Source organism: Carcharhinus amblyrhynchos, chromosome 12 (assembly GCF_965287045.1).
Source record: "Carcharhinus amblyrhynchos chromosome 12, sCarAmb.v2.hapA, whole genome shotgun sequence".
Taxonomy (NCBI): Eukaryota; Metazoa; Chordata; class Chondrichthyes; order Carcharhiniformes; family Carcharhinidae; genus Carcharhinus; species Carcharhinus amblyrhynchos.
Window position 1 is genome coordinate 20,559,031 of NC_137335.1, and position 17,690 is coordinate 20,576,720.

Consider the following 17,690-nt stretch of genomic DNA (forward strand, 5'->3'; position numbering starts at 1 on the left):
TATTTCTGAGCTGGTGGCTGCAAGTAACGGTACTGTTTCATCAGGGACCTGCTATTGCCTGCACTCTTCAAGTTGAGATTACATTGCTGTTGAACTGTGAACATCTGAAAGCAAAATTACAGTGGAGAGTGTTGGGGTATGGGAAGAGGCCTGGGGTCAAGTTCATATCGTTTTTAAAAATTGACTTACTGGATTCACTATAGGCTGAATAGCTGCATTCTAAGTTGTAACAATGCTGTGATTCTGAGATTCTATCTGATAGCAGTGAGGAGGCTAGCATTTATTGCCCATCCTTAACTGCAGTTGGATAGGCGGAGGCAGGCTGTTGCCTTCAATGCAACTGAATGGCTTGCTAGGCTACTTCAGAGAACAGTTGAGTGAACCATATTGCTAAGAATCTGGAATTATATGCTGTACCCTGAAGCTTTACGTTGACAGTGAAATGGGATTTGAGAAGGTGCATGTTGCAGGAACATGATGTCATTCTGAATGTTCTGTGTGGCACTGGATGCACTGGTCTTGGTTAATGCCGGCCCCATGATGTGGGGCATCATTGTCTGAATGATCAGGAAATGTAGACGTTCTGACGTCCGCCATCTCTCTGCTACTCCTTGCAATTTCATCTAACCTTGTTCTACAAGAAAGAGGGAAGAATTTCAGAAAGTGTGTTGTAATGTATTTGGGTGATGTACCTGCCAAAGCTGAATAGATGGAAGTACATGAATGTTGTGAGTGGTGGAGATGAAGTTAGCAGCAGTATTAAATGTGTGTGAGGATAAGCATTTGAATGGTAGACATGATTCCAAATTGCTTTTGAGTGAGAGAAAGGGTTGTGGCGCATTAAACAGGAGGAAAGTTGGTTTTTGTAGATGGTGTCATTTGAAGATGCATTTGGTAGCTTTGATCCAATGTGAGAGTCATGAACTTCCTGCACTACCGTCAAGTCTAAGATCAACTCCCTGGTCACTTGCTCCTATTCCTTCACAGGTTGCGTCTTGAGACTCTGTTTGGAATTATAGCCTCTTTCTTCCTTTCAGCCTCTTGGATTAAGGCCTTTTGTGCTGCATCAGAAAACCATCCAGGCAGTAATCAGAAATGGAATAACCGAGGGATCATCCAGCAAGACTTTGTGGCTGGAACTAAGATTTAAGAAGGGGATGGTGATCTTATTGGAGCTGTACTATAGGCCCCTAAATAGTCAATGGGAATTAGAAGAACAAATGTGCAAGGAGATTGGAAAGACTTACAGGAGTATTAGTGTTGCCATAGTAGGGAATTTTAGTTTTCCTGACATAGACTGGGACTGCCTTAATTTTAAGGGCTTAAGTAGGATGGAATTTATTAAATGTGTTTAAGAAAATTTCCTCAGGCAATACGTGGAGGGCCCTACTCGGGAAAGGACAAAACTTGACCTACTTTTGGGAATAGGGCAGGGCAAGTGACTGAGGTGATGGTGGGGAACCACTTTTGGACCAGTGATCGTAATTCTGTTAATTTTAAATTAGTTATGGAAAGGGACAAAACTGGTCCACAGGTGCAAGCTCTAATTTGGGGCAAGGCGAATTTTGATGGAATTAGGCAGGGGCTTGCAAGGGTTGATTGGAGTAGCTTGTTTGAGAGCAAAGGGACCTCTGACAAGTGGCAGGCCTTTAAAAGTGAAATAGCTGGTGTTCAGGGTCTATATGTTCCTGTTAGGGTGAAGGGCAAGGCTGGCAGCAGTAGGGAGCCCTGCATGACAAAACATTGAGGTTTTGGCCAGGAAAAAGGAGGAGGCATGGCTCAGGTACAAGAAGCTGGAATCGAGAGATTCCCTGGAAGTGATGCAGGAGTATGCTCAAGAAGGAAATTAGGAAGGCCAAAAAGGGACATGAGGTAACTTTGGCTGAGAGGATTAACGTGAATCCAAAAGGATTATTTAAGTATATTAAAGGAAAAAGAGTAATATGAGAGAGAATCCCTCAAGAACTAAAGTGGACATGTGTGAAACTGCAGAAGATGGGCGAGGTTCTCAATGAATATTTCTCTTGTGTTCACTGTGGAGAAATTCATGAAGCTTGGGAACCTGGGAAGGTTAGTGTTAATATATTGGGGACAGTTCACATTACAGTACAGGACGGGAGGGATGTATTAAAATGTACGAAGGTGGCTAAATCTCCTGCCCCTGACGAGGCATCCCCGAGAACATTGAGACTAGAGAAAAAAATTGCGGAAGCCCAGGCTGAGATATTTGCATCATCGTTAGCCACAGATAAGATAGCAGAAGACTGAGGGCAACAAATGTTGTGCCCTTATTTAAGAAGGGCTGTAAAGAAAAACCTGGGAATTGTAGACCGGTAAGCCTAATACCTGTGGTGGGTAAGTTACTAGAGAGGATTCTGAGGGATAAGGTACACAGACATTTGGAAAGACGTGGTTTGATTAGGAGTAGTCAGCATGGCTTTGTGCACAGGAGGATCATGCCTTCCAAATTGAGTTTTTTGATGAGAAAGGTTGATGAGGACAGAATGGTAGACAGAGTCTGTATGGTCTTCAGTAAGGCCTTTGATAAATTTCCACATGATAGTCTGCTCTGGAAGGTTAGATCGCATAGAATCCAGGGAGAGCTGGCAAATTGGATATACAATTGGCTTGATGATAGGATGCAGAGGGTAATGGTGGAAGTGCCTCAGGGGTCAATGCTGGGCCATTGCTGTTTGTTATCTATATCAATGATTGAATGAGAATGTACAAGACATGATCAGTAAGTTTGCAGATGACACTAAAATAGATGGTACTGTAGACATTGAGGAAGGTTATCCAAAAATTGCAGCAAGATCTTGATCAGCTGGGGAAGTGGGCTGAGAAATGGCAAATGGAGCTTAATACAAGCATTGCATTTTGGAAAGTCAAATCAAAGTAGGTCTTTCATGGTGAATGGTAGGACTTGGGGAGTATCATGGAGCAGAGGGACATTGGAGTTCAGGTTTAGGATTCTCTAAAGGTGGAATCACAGATAGATAGGACAGTGAAGAAGGCTTTTGGCATGCTGGCCTTCATTAGTCAGGGCATTAAGTGTAGAAGTTGGAAAGTTATGTTGCAGCAGTCCAGAATGTTGGTGAGGCTGCACCCGGAGTATTGTGTTCAGTTTTGGTTGCCTTGCTACAGGACAGATGTTATTAAACTGGAGAGAGTACAGAAGAGATTTACAGATGTTAAAACTCGAGCATTATAGGGAGAGATTGAATAGGCTAGGACTTTTTTCTTTGGAGCATAGGAGATTGAGGGGTAACCTTACAGAGGTGTGTATAAGATTGAGAGGGGTGTGGCTTGGGAGAATACACTGCCTTTTTCCCTGGGAAAGTTAAAGGGCAGAGGTTTAAGTTAAGAGGGGAAAGAATTAGTGGGAACTTAAAGAGCAACTTTTTTACACAGAGGATGGTACATGTGTGGAATGAGCTGCCGGAGAAAGTGATTGAGGCAGGGACGTTGAAATGTTGTCATAGACATTTGGACAGATGCAGAGATAGGAAAGGTTTAGAGGGCTATTTTATTTAAATATTAGTCACAAGTAAGGCTTACATTAACACTGCAATGAAGTTGCTGTGAATTTCTCCTAGTTGCCATACTCCGGCACCTGTTCAGGTCAGTGCACCTAATCAGTACAACTTTGGGAGGAAACCGGACAACCCAGAGGATACCCACACAGACTCGAAGAACATGCAAATCCATACAGACAGTGACCCAAGCCAAGAATCAAAACCAGGTCCCTAGCGCTGTGAGGCAACAGTGCCAACCACTGCGCCACCCCGGGCCAAATGCAGGCAAATGGGATTAGCTTAGATGGATTTTTTGGTTTGCATGGCCCAGTTTGGGCCAAAGGGCCTGTCTCTATGCTGCAGATTCTATGAACCTCTTTGACTTGCTGATTCATTACCAGTTATCTTCCTTCCAAGACTTCAAGATTGTTCGAGTAGCAGCTGTAGCCAGAATATACCTCCTGATTAAGAGGAACAGGCTACCTTAAGTACAAGCTAGCTGTATGTTATGCTAGCTATGCAATCACTTATTTGTAGATTATTTGTAGACCGCTGCTTGAAGGATTTGTGGTCAATGTTATTTTTCTGAACAAACTTTTCCAGAAGGGGCAGGTGATATGGAATGGTCCAACTACTTGAAACGTTCCGTAGTAACATGGCCAGACCCAACCTTCAAAAAAGACAGTAGGACTAGGGGGCACAGCCTCAAGATAAAGGGGAGGCGGTTTAGAACGGAGTTGAGGAGGAACTTCTTCACTCAAAGGGTGGTGAATCTCTGGAATTCTCTGCCCGTTGAAGTGGTGGAGGCTGCCTCGCTAAATATTTTTAAGAAGCGGGTTGATGGGTTTTTGATAAGAGAAGGGATTAAGGGTTATGGGGAGAGGGCGGGAAGGTGGGGCTGAGCCGCGGCGGATCAGCCATGATCTTGTTGAATGGCGGGGCAGGCTCGAGGGGCTGGATGGCCTGCTCCTGCTCCTATTTCTTATGTTCTTATGTTCACAACACCAGGGACAGTACATAGCGTCATTACTTGGTGTTTGCATATTGAGGAACTATGCACAGCTTAATGCAGCCACGCACCTCATCCTAGAGTGGCCCACAAGAGGAAGCATCTGCTCCTTTTCTACTTTATCCATACTTTTTTATCATCTTGTATACCTCAAGTTGATCTTTGTGCATAACATATCCAACTTCTGTGGATCGGCAAATTAGGAAAATGGAATGCTGAACTGTATAGCTTAAACAATGAAGTACAGGTCAAAGGAAGTCATCCTCAAAACCATATATTGCTTTGGCCAGACCATAACTTTAGGGTTCTTCTGGTTGCCAAGACCCAGGTAATCTTTCGGGCACTGGGAGCAGTCCAGCAAAGAGCTTGTAAGTCAATTCTACCTTCAGTTATGAGGGGAAACTTAGATTTTTTTCCAATCTTGAATAGAAGTGATTAAGAGGTGATCTTAACAGTGTTGAATTGATAGATCCAGAAAATTATTTCAGGGTAAACCATCAAAGTAAGACATATCAAACAAGTGAGAAGTAAATCTCTGGATGAACATGGAATGGACTGGTGGAATATAGTCTTGAAAGCAAAAACCTGGAATCATTTCTGAAACAATTTTATTGTATAAAATCTTAGAGGGAAGAGATAATGGGTCTTTCTAGATGGTGTTAGGATATCTGAACAGAAACCCCAAAATGTGTTACAAAGCCTGACTGGACCCAAACAATTTTTCTATTTTGGCACTACTGTGAGGATAAGATATTTCACGACAGATATGACTTCATTGACACACACAGTTTTTATCAAAACAAATTTTATTTAACAAATGCAATTTAAATATAACAAATGAATGAGCTTAACTTTACCAACTGAAATATTTAAACATGACAAGATACAGTTCTTAACTGCTAATCTATCTTTATTAGTTCCAGATTACGTAATATTCCTCTGAAACTCCCCTTCAAAGTCAGTTAGCAAACAGCACAGGCTTACTTATTTTTATTTGTTAATAGTCCTGGAGCCATTGAACACCTCTGGAGAGAGAGGTATCTGTCTTCTGACACTCAGAGCAGCCCCAGGGGGAGGGAGGAGAAGAGACAAAGACACCTCTTGCTTCTTTTAGCATCAGGCAAAAACTGCTCTTAATTTTTCCCTGTAGCTTTAGCTCTGCCCATTAACACATGACTGTCTCTGTCAATCAACCTAATCAAAACCCTACTCTGAAACCCAAAATAAACGGAAATGCATTTACGTAGATTAAAACAAACACCCCGTGAGCTAAGATTTTCAGCATGTGAGCTGACTGGTGCAGACAGATCAGCAGTGTAACAACTGAATATTAAATGTACTGCTTACAAGAAACATGATATAAATACATTTCTTAAAGATGTAGTATCATCACAATGGATGCACTAAAATAGATACCTACTCACTTGGTTTTATTTTGTGGTTCCATGCATTTTTTTTTGCAGATCTTCAGCATGTATTCAGCACTGGCTTGTGATATAATTCTATTTAGTTCAAGGGTGACTTCAATCTGATGGCCCAGTTGTGTTTGTACTGTTAACAGATTGTCCTATTTTAAACAAGCTGATTCCTTATTGGACATTCATATAGTTCTTCCCATTAGTTATACTCTGTTCAAATCTCAATTATGTGAGCTTGAAGTTCCTACATGGGAAAGGAGATCTGTGGTGTGCCAAAGTTAAGAAAACTGGAAGGCCTGCCTATTGATTATAAACTTTGGTAAGGCATTTTGACAGAGTGGCTCATCTGGAATTTTTAGTATGAGATCACTTGCCTCTCTTTTTGAATCGAGGAATTGTTCCACGGTTTTACTCTCAGCAAAACCAGAGCTCAAACTTAATTTCCAGTGAGCATTAAAACGCGTCTTGCACAGAATAATTTCAAAAATCTCCACAATTATTTATTTCCTTTGACAAAGCATGAAGGGCAAACCAGTAATTAAATAGAAGATGGCACTTGAGTGCATCCTATACTGCTGCCACAATACAAGAAGCAAGTTATGGATCGTTCTGTCTGTTTCATTGTTGCCTACTTGGCATTTAAAATTATAGTTGAAAGTATATACAGTGGCACAATCCTCAAACTCTAATTAGAATTCTCTACATTTAACTGAAGCATCACATAATCATATTTCCAGAATGGTTTTAACAGTGAAACAACCCTTCACTCTGAAAATTGAGCATGTTGAAACATTCCTATAGAGAGTCAAGGAGGCTCTCTACCCTTAGGTGGAGAAGGGAGATCATTCTTTTTAATCTAATAGGACCCTTCATCTTTGAATAATGAATAATTTTTCTCTTGTTGCCTTTTGTAAGATAAAAATTCTCCCTTTTTTTAAAAAAATGTAGTGACCTAAAGGTAACCATGTGCTTGAGTGTTTGCCATAGATTTTGAATAAGTCTTGTCTAGACTGTCTCTACAGGGTATGCATGGCTCTAATTATTTTGGGGTGTTCATTTTACTTCAGATCAAATTGAACTGGCATAAGGCTGATCTACTTCAAATCATCTGATAACACTTGTGGCATTTTTATGTGGACAATCAGCACTAGGTTTCCTCAAAATGGGGTATCGAAAAATGGAAAAATTTCTTCATCTACTGGATTTTTCAAAAAGGATAATTTTATTTCCTATCCAAAGTCACTTTCTCCCAAATTATTTAATCTACAGGATATTACTTTGCCACATGGGTTATTTTAAAACATTAAATTGATCTTAAAAGTGAACGTTTTAAATTTATTTTTATTGAAAAGAAAATTGTTCTTTGTTTACTGTAACAATAGGGAATACAGTGCCATATATCTACTTAATGATATTTATCATGATATTTTGTGAAATCGGATGAAAATCCACTGTCATAGGATTTGTTCAGTTTGTTTTAAAATGTGCTGTACAGTAAATGTATTGAGTCAGTTAGCCCTGTTGAGAATCAAAAGCTACTCTGCACAATATATTTTTATGACCAACTTGAGAAATCAGGTACAGTAATCATCTAGTAAAGAAGAATATTCACGTGATTCTGCTGAAACATAACATTATGTAGTTGCATTGTGCTTTATGCTACTGAAGTACAAAAGCAAATACAAATTTTTGAAGTTGACACCATTATTATGGTGTTCACTTGAATTTCTGTATATACATTTTTTAGTGAATATTGTGTAAGAAGCTTTCTATTACTGTGTAGAAGATCATCATTGTGCTATTCTTAACTTCGGTTCATATGTATTCAAAAACTGCATAATTTTATGCTACATACTGTGTGAAGTTAAAATAAGCCCTTGTTTCCTGTTTTAAAATTCCAAGGAGTCTTCTAAAATCAGTAGAAGAGGAACTGCATCAGCGGTAATTTTTCTCTTGTTGCCTTTTGTAAAATAAAAATTCTCCCTTCGTTTTTTTTTAAAAATGTAGTGACCTAAAGGTAACCATGTGCTTGAGTGCTTGTCATAGATCTTGAATAAGTCTAATTTTCTTAGACGACAGTTACCTTTAGATGAATAAAAACATAGAATACATTGATGAGCTCCATATAGAGCAAGCCCTAAAGGTATTGCATGCCAGAGTTCTTTTACTTTAGCTGAATTTATTCCACTGAAATCCACTGAGCCATAAGTACCTTGTTCATCTCCATAGGGGACACGTGGCACATTTAGATGATGATGATGGTGATGATGATGAATCTGAACAGTAAGTCTTTTCTTTTACTAGTTTAGCTGAATTTGGTCTTTCTTTGACTACTATTAAGAATCTAAGTCAGAATAATCACCATTAAATTCTGCATGATATTCTAAAATCTTTTCACATTCAAGCTAGCTAAAGCAAAGCAATCTTTTATGATTCATTGCCATCCTGCTTGCCTACCTTTTTCTTTTTCTTTGGGCTGTGTGATACATTTGCCGTATTGCCATTCAAAACACACGCATTACTTAAGAATGATTTATTTTTGCTGTATTTCTATATACATATATAGTTATTGTTACCTCTATACACTCTTGAAAGCTGAATTAACTTAGCAGATTTTCACATATAAAATGCATCTCTATATTCGGTTTTCAAAACTTCTAGAATGCATGTGCTACATAGATTAAAGCAAGTGAGCCAAAAACCTGATAAAGTATGACTCAGGTTACCAGTATCATCATTCCATCATTTGCAAGAATTTAATAGGTCAGAGAATTCCTGTAGATAATTTTTTGATGTGAGGGTACAGAACCCATCCTGTAATACTTAAATAGTTTCTATTGTCCATTTTAATGAAAGTAATATTGGTCACTGATGTAAATCATCTTGCATGTCACTAATAATCTGAAATGTCAGTGTTCATTAACTGCCTTCTATTAGGTAAACCATTCTAGTTGTAATAATATGATGAACAAACTTGAAAATAAAATTGCTCAGTCAGATACACGTATACTAGAATGTTAAAGGCTTTTGGTCTTGGGTAGCAGTAAGAATGACCAGATTAGCTGCTCTGCTCATTGCTCTATTATCTTTGGAGTGAACTGAAATTGAGTATTGTAATTTAAGTGAACTTTGAGGAAAAATTAATACAGTCCGTGATTACCATTCAGCTCTAGTGATCCAAGTTGAACTGAAGTTCGGTGTTGTGAATACGGAACTTCCCTCTAGCTGTTGCATGTTCCAAGTGATTTACAACAAATGAAGTCTGCCACTCGGGTGTCCTGTGACTTATGCTGGATTTAACATCTAATAAGCAGTATTTATTTTGAATGCAGCAAGGAATGAGACTGTTTCCTGTGGAGCAATGGAGCTTACTTATATGGTGTCTGATGTTATTGTTAGGATTGTTGTATGCTATAAAAAATGCTTCATCTGTTACTCTTCCCTGGAAGGATGAAGAAAATGTCATTCTATTGACTTATCAATAGTAACATTAGAACTGTGCCCCAAGAACCTCGGATGATTGAGGAACTAATTTAATAAAGTACTACTTCTGTAAGAAAGAAATGTAAGAAAGAAATGGAAGCACTTTTTCAAAATCAAGTATTCTCAAAATGTATTTTGTTACTGGCTGACACATACACAAATGAGGAGAATCACTGTAGAATGTTTTTTGAGAGAAAATTGACATTTTTTTTAGATCAGAAAAAATCTAGCTTGATTAAAATGTCAGTTTTGTGATCAATTTTGTACTGCAAGAAAGAACAGATAGCCACTGAGGGCTGACCTACTGTAGATTTGATTAGTACAGTTAGTTATTTATTTGTTAGAACTAGATGGTGAAATCCCATTCCATCAGGAGTTGCGTTTAGCACAGGAAATTTAGAGGCATATTCTTGTGTACAGAAATCCTCAGATGGTAGGAGCCATTTGAGTTTAAAATAGGTGATATATTGCATATATAACACTTAGTATCATTTTCTTAATTTTTTTTATTTTGAATTAATAGCTCAACAATGAAACCCAGGATGCCACCACCGCTCCCTCCCAAGGTAAGTTGACAAAATACTTGTATGCCAAATATTTAAAATCACCATCTTATATACAATTTATGGCAATTCTAAAGTAGCGAAAAGTCACGTTAATGGCGATGCAACCAGTTGCAATTTTACAGTTAAGTGTTTGGTGAGGGAATTGGGAAACAAAACCAGATAATAAATACTGTATTGCATGTGGCAGGACTGCAGAGCTTTGATCTCATCTTTTGGTTGTGGGATCACTTAGTTCTATGACATGCTGATTTGAATTACTAGTGAATTACTAGTGTACTAAATTATTTGGTTTTTAATATAATTTGCCTAACTCTACATTTTTAACAGGTCTTACCATAATCATCTGTCATAGGAATGAAAAGATTTCATTTTGTGCCATGATGTAATTGAGTGGTAAAACAGGCTCAATGGATTGCATTGCTTACTCCTGCTCCTGTGCTTTGTGAATATAATTCCTGTGTGTTAACAAGTCATAATGCATTTACATAGCAGCCCAGATGTAAAAGAATGTCTTCAGATTTTCTGTATGGGGAGAACAGAAATGAGTTCTGGATTGAAGGTGAGCTGGAAAAATTTGGTTGAAGGGATTGGAACGCATGGTAGAAGCAGGATGTTTTGAGACATCTGAAGTAATTGGGAATGGCAGCAGTGGCTTTGGGAAAGGAGGCTGAAAGTTCAGTGCAAAAGTGAAAACTCTGTGGGTTGGGGTGTATAACAAGGAAATGATTGGTTAGATGAAGTGGTGGGAGCTTGTAGAGTAATTTAAAAATGACGAGCTGAAGTGTTATGGATTGGCACATCTCACGGTTCAAGAATAACTTACTGTGGGATGCGTTAAAGCTCTGGGCAGCCACTACAGAGTTGCTGTGGAGCCAGGTCACAGACTAAGGCCTGTCAGCCATAGTGTACAGAGGGGCAGGAAACTGAATAGAACTCCTTGAGCTGTATACATGACTTGAAAAATATACAATAAAGATCTAGAGTATTGTTAGTATTGAGGCATCTCAACATGCTGTATGGAGAAAAGTTAAATTTTATTGCACTTTCTGTAATAGTTAATTTGAAATGTTTTGGAATGTGCCTTTACAATAAAGTTTTTTTGGCAAGAAAAGTCTTGAAACCAATACTTAGGCAGCGAAGAAAACAGTGGACTCAGCAAAGCCAGTACTTTTAAAGTTTAAGATTTTGTACAAGAGGTGAATTCTGATCAGCTTGAATTTCTGGAACAGATATTGATCAAGTTGGAGCTAGAACTGTGTAATTGCTGGCAAAAAAAAGTTACTTTGTGATGAGGCTAAGAAAGGTTTGATGTGATGCCTGGGTATCAGATAATACATCAAAATTGTAATCTAATTTGACAGGAAAGTATGTTCCTCAAATTCCAAAGTAATTGGAACCTGAGGTATGTGTTTAGCAAGAACTGAATGGGAAAAGTACTGATTAAAAATGGAGGGGAAGCAATTAAAAAAAAAAATTCCTGACTACTGCCATATGATGGTTGTATATTTAAGATTTTGCATAATTTCACATGGTACAATGCCCATTATACTTGGTTGGTGTTGCATATATAGAATGTACTCACGCTATATATTGCCAGAATTTAACCCTCCTTTTTTGATTTGTACCATTGTACAGTTCATAGAATTATAGAGCAGTTTAACCAAAGAGACAAAACCTAAAACGTTAAATGGGCGATGCTGTTGCCTGTTATATTAGATCTAAAATCAAGTCTTGTGAAAGCTTCTTTTGATTAATTGATGACAGCTGAAACTAAAAATGTTCATTTTTGTTTATTGTGAAGTACATAAACTGACTTCTGTGAATCTTTTCTGCTTTGAAAATTGTTCTCTCCCCTGTTGCATGCTGTTCCCCTAAAGACCCTGAGTTATGATTTCCCCCCTCCACCCCCACCACATCCTCCCATAAACATGCCATTCTCTTAAAGTTGCTCCTGTGTATGTGTTTTTGTGTCCACTGGGATTTGTTTTTACTGCATGTGCAATTGTGATCTCATGTTCTGACTCTGTACTCTAGGGCATTGTCTCTCTACATGCTTGCTCACCTTCTGTCATGTTCAAGTGTACACTCTGCTTTGTTTCTTTCTCCATGTGCAGTCACATTTGCCATTTGTCTCCTTGTGCTGCCTTGCACCTGCTTTCTGCATTTGCACTCACGTGTGGTCTTACCCAACGCATTTGCTGCACTGTCTCATTCTTGCAGTTGCAAATGCTTTCTCAGTTTCGTTTGCCATTTTTGCCTTCTATTCTCGTATTCCTTGTTGCTCACAATTCCTATGTAGATAGTTCTGCCTTGGTTACTTGTTCACTCACTTTACAGCACAATATTCAAATTAAATTTAATGAATGTGGATGATTTTATTAAATGATGGCATAATACTAGCAGTGCATTTTAAAAAGACAACTTGCATCTATACAGTGTTTTTTTACAATCTTGTGGGGGGTGGGGGTTCAAAGCGCTTCACTATAGCTAATGAAATATATTTGAGGTGTGGCCAGTGTTGTAATGTAGCAAACACAAAGCCAATTTGTATACAACAAGTTCCCACAGAAAAATATTGCAATCATCTCTTTATCATCCTGTATGATGAATAAATATTGGACATTGGGAATGACTCCACTGCTCATTTTTGAAGTAGTGCCATGGGGTCTTTTGTATCCACCTCAGAATGCAGACCTTATTGCGTTAGGATATGAAGCTAGCCTTTTTGTCCTCAAATATACAAGATACTTAAATTCAGTCCTTGAAACATTGTAGAACACGCTAGCTCTCATTTGACAAACAAACTTAAAAAAAGTTACTAAAATGTAATTTTATGATGTGTGACACTGCAGCTGTGCTAAATCAGATAGATTCAGAATAGGTGTAACAATTCAAAATTGAGCTGCTGTGAGCCATCAACAGCAGTAGAACTGTATTCAACCACAATCTGTAATCTCACAGCCCAATTCAAGCCAAGGGATCGATCCTGGTTCAATGAAGAGTGCATAGGAGCAGCATCAAGCATACTTAAATATGTGGTGTCAACCTAGTGAAGCTATAACACAGGACTAGTTGCATGCTAAACTGTGAAATCAGCATGTCATAGAACTAAGTGATCCCACAACCAAAAGATGAGATCAAAGCTCTGCAGTCCTGCCACATGCAGTGCAGAATGGTGGTATACAGTTAAACATCTAACTAGACAATGAGGAGGCTCCACAAATATTTTCATCCTCACTGAGGGGGAGCCCAGCACACCAGTGCAAGAGACAAGACTGCAGCACGTGTAACGATTTGAGCTAGAAATGTTGAGTGGATGATTCCTCTCAGCCTTCTCTAAAGGACAAAAGAGATGAGTTGATAGTGACTGCCCTGACTTTAGGGCAGAATTTGATTGAATGTAGCACAAAGGAGCAAATTTGAAGTAAATGGGAAAACTTCCCTGGTGCGAGTCCCAGCTTGCACAAAGGAAAATGGTTGTGCAAAAGTGGTCAACTGTGTCAGATTTCATAGGCTTATCCCACAGTTGGATTGGTTGTTGCTTGTCCTGGGTTGTTTGAGGCCAGAACACCATTTTTCCTGTATTTGAGATGTTGGACCAGTGCATGTGTGTGTTTAACTTGATCTCCTTTCTGGCAGCCTAAAAAGCTTTGAACACTGCACACACACAGACCACCACACCACCACCTTCTCAAGAGTAGCTAGAGGAGGCATTCCCAGTGATGCTTGCATCCAATGAAATAATTTTTCATTTAATTGGCTCAAACTGAGTTAAGCAGACACCTTTTGCTTTCTATACAAGTCCAGAAGCGTCTGTTTTTTATATATATAATAATAGCCAGTAAATGTGGCAATAAATCACTGTTCTAATCACTTCAATAACTGCGTGATCACTCGTCCCAAAAACGTTGAGACATACTAGTAACTGATTAACTAAATGATTTTGAAACCTTGCATCAATGCATTGCTTGAGCTATGATTTTTGCACCTTAACATTCCCCTCTGAAGACTGCTTTATCAGCTAAGAAAAAAATAGTATGTGTGAAAATAGCACAACAGGATAGTGTCAGACTTGTAAAAGTGGGATAAATCTGAAACATTCAGAAATTTCTGTGATTTTGTTTTGTTTTTTCTTTTATTATGTTCAGCCAAAGTCAATCTACATACCACAAGAAAGCAATTATCCTGAAGAAGAGAATCAAGGCACAATCAAGAGATGTCCATCTGACAGCCCTGCACGACCAAGCACACAAGTGCCACCAAGACCACCCCCTCCTCGGTTACCTCCTAGCAGCAGTTACATCAGAAACAGCGCTCTAGGTAATGATTGCAAAGATAACTAGAGTTCACATGAGATGGAAGAATATACAGCAGCCTTTAAACAATGCAAGAGATGGCTGGAAGACTCATAATACGTGACTGATGAGAATAAGCTGTTTCAAATTACAAACCCCCTGCAAAGTAGTGAAAAGTAAACCGGTTATTCATCTTCACAACTAGACATAAATGAAATATTTTCTTTTGAGTCTAGTATCCAAACTTCTCTCATATCAGGAATCTGTCTTCTAATTGACAAAGATTACAGACACATAACTTGGTAATCTTGAATAAGCCAGTAATTGATTTCTCCATTCAATAATAGTGCTTGAAGTCACTTAATAAATGGAAGAATTTTAATATTGAGAGTCCAGTCCTGCTTTTTCATTTTATTTAAATCAGAGCATTGTGGCTTCATTTTTCTGTATTCCACTTCTTTTCCTCGTTTCTGTCTTGAAGCTGCTGACTTGCTGCACTCTGATTTTATAGATACCGATGATGCCTCATTACCTGATCCAAATGATCATCCTTTGTGTATGAGTTCTGTGTCAATGTAATGCGTCCAATTATAGTTAGCAAGAAAACAAACTTTCTAAAAGGAAAGAACGTTTCTAGGCACAAATATAGCTAATTTTATGGGTTTATAAACTGTCATAAACTTTAATTCAAACATATGCATTACTTTTTAACTTCTAAAACTAGATGTTTAAAATGGTGGTTTTCCTTTCCTTTGCCTTCACAAGTTTATATTTGCCTCTTAGAAGAGTTGTCCATTTAAAGATGCCTGTGATGTATTGAAATGTTCTTTTTTAAATTTTGTTGCAATGTTATTTGCTGTTGGTCACAGCCTTGCCTGTGCCCACAACTGTAGACACCACTGATTTGTCTAATTCTGAATTGAAGATACTGATTTTGAGAAAAAGGCACTGCCACTTCTGCTTCTAGTCCTTGTGCTTTACTCTCTTTGATACTTTGGCATTTCGGGTAATGGCAAACATGTTCTGCTTTGTTGTATTTAAACTTTTGTATTTGTGTGTCTGACTGCATTCTAATCGGGGCAAGAAATGGTACAACAAAATATTCAGTAGATGAGAACAGAAGCAGTGCACTAGACTGTTTTGCTCATCTTAACCACCAACAACTGCCTCAGTTTTGCCATTTACACTGGAATATAAATGAGGCTGTGGATAGGGTGCCAGATCAGAAACCTCAAGGTACATTGTGAAGCCAGATGAGATGCAAACAACTTTTCTATTTTGGCATTAATGTGAAGATAAAATGTTTCAATCCAGGCATGAGTTTACTGACCAACTAGGAAGCTTTTATCAAAACAAACTTTATTTACCAACACAGCTTAACTATAATAAATTAATTGGTTTATCCTTTAACAATTGAACAATACTTAAACACGACAAGACACAAGTCTTAACCTCCTCTTTAAAATGAGTTAGCAAAACACAGGTATATTTGCTTGACTTAGGTTTACAGTCCTGGAACTTCCAGAGCAGCTTTGGAGAGAGCGAAAGGATCAGAGGCAGCCCAAGCAGAAACTGCTTGTATTTTTAAAATGAAACTGAAACAGTATTTCTTCCCTGCATGCTTAGCTCCTCCCTAAAGCACATGACTCTGTCCCTGTTAATCAACCTTATTAAAACTCTACACTAAAATCCCCAAGGAGACCCAAATAAACACAAATGCATTAGCTTTGCTTAAAACAAACACTCCAGATCTAAAATGAGTACTCATCTTGTGCTCCCAGCTACCAATGTGAAGGTTTTACTAGACAAATCGACACCCTGCAAAACAGATCTGAATTCTAAACGTAATTCTTACAAGAAACAGGCTATACGTTTATGTCTTAAAAGCACATTATCGTCACGCTGGTTGCTGGAAGATTGCCCCAACAAGATTTATTTTAAGGGTCTGTCAGTGACATGTTTGGAGATAAAGAGTTAATGGCATTTTTTCTTTTAAGGTGCCTTTCTTTAAAGGCTGCTAGTGACCTAGAGAGTTAAGCCTGCCTGTGCATTGTAGCTTTTGTTAGTGGTTTCAGGACTCCTTCGTTCAATATTCAAAGAGTGCAAAGAACAAACAAAAAACAAAGAAAATTACAGCACAGCAACAGGCCCGAAAGCCCTGCGTGCTGCCCAAATTAACTAAAACCCCTTACCCTTCCGGGGACCATAACTCTCTATTCTCATCCTATTCATGTATTTGTCAAGACGTTCCTTAAAAGTCACTATTGAAGCCGCTTCTACTACTTCCCCTGGCAGTGAGTTCCAGGCACCCACTGCTCTCTGTGTAAAAAAAAAAAATTGCCTTGTACATCTCCTTTAAACCTTGGCCCTCGTTTCTTAAACCTATGCTCCCTCGTAATTGACCCTTCCATGCTGGGAAAAAACTTTTGACTATCCACTCTGTCCATGCGTCTCATAATTTTGTAGACTTCTATCAGATCTCCCCGCGACCTCCATCGCTCCAGTGAGAACAAACCATGTGTCTCCAATATCTAATGTCCTCCATAACAGGCAGCATCCTGCTAAATCTGCAAAACCTCCGCAACATGCTGGTAGTGTAGTGACCAGAATTGAACACGATGTTCGAAGTGCGGCCTAACTAAGGTTTTATAAAGCTGCAACATGACTTGCCAATTTTTAAACTCCATGCCCTGGCTGATGAAGACAAGCATGCCATATGCCTTCTTGACTCCCTTCTCCACTTGCATTGCCACTTTCAGTGACCTATGTACCTGTACACCCAGATCCCTTTGCCTATCGATACTTTTCAGGGTTCTGCATTTTACTGTATATTTCCTATTTGTATTAGACTTTCCAAAATACATTACCTCACATTTGTCTGGATTAAACGCCATCTGTCATCTCTCCGCCCAAGTCTCCAACTGATCTATATCTTGCTGTATCCTCTGATGGTGTTCATCGCTATCTGCAAATCCACTAATCTTTGTGTCGTCTGCAAACTTATTAATCAATCCAGTTATATTTTCCTCCAAATCATTTATATATATCTATTACAAACGGCAAAGTTTCTAGCACTGATCCCTGAGGAACACCACTTGTCACAGCCCTCCATTCAGAAACACACCCTTCCACTGCTACTGTCTGTCTTCTTTGACAGAGCCAGCTTTGTATTCACCTTGCTAGTTCACCTCTGATCCCATGTGACTTCACCTTCTGCACCAGTCTGCCATGAGGGACCTTGTCAAAGGCCTTACTGAAGTCCATGTAGACAACATCCACTGCCCTACTCTCAGCAATCATCTTCGCCAGTTCCTCGAAAAATGCGATAAAGTGCGTGAGGCACGACTTTCCCCTTCACAAAACCATGTTGCCTCTCACTAATAAGTCCGCTTATTTCCAATATA

At 38.8% G+C, this 17,690-nt stretch overlaps 1 protein-coding gene across 12 annotated transcripts in view; it reads left to right on the forward strand.

Moving 5' to 3' along the window:
* The window catches only part of LOC145350833 (mitogen-activated protein kinase kinase kinase kinase 3), a 309,442-nt gene that overhangs the window by 220,722 nt on the left and 71,030 nt on the right, over positions 1 to 17,690 (forward strand). For 8 of the 12 annotated variants that reach the window (XM_080200175.1, XM_080200176.1, XM_080200179.1 and 5 more), the window contains 4 exons: positions 7,845 to 7,883; positions 8,172 to 8,225; positions 9,949 to 9,991; positions 14,140 to 14,311. In XM_080200175.1, the coding sequence (XP_080056301.1) occupies positions 7,845 to 7,883; positions 8,172 to 8,225; positions 9,949 to 9,991; positions 14,140 to 14,311 (308 nt within the window). The remainder of the gene's footprint in view (positions 1 to 7,844; positions 7,884 to 8,171; positions 8,226 to 9,948; positions 9,992 to 14,139; positions 14,312 to 17,690) is intronic. The other 4 variants (XM_080200178.1, XM_080200183.1, XM_080200182.1 and 1 more) reach the window with 2 other exon arrangements.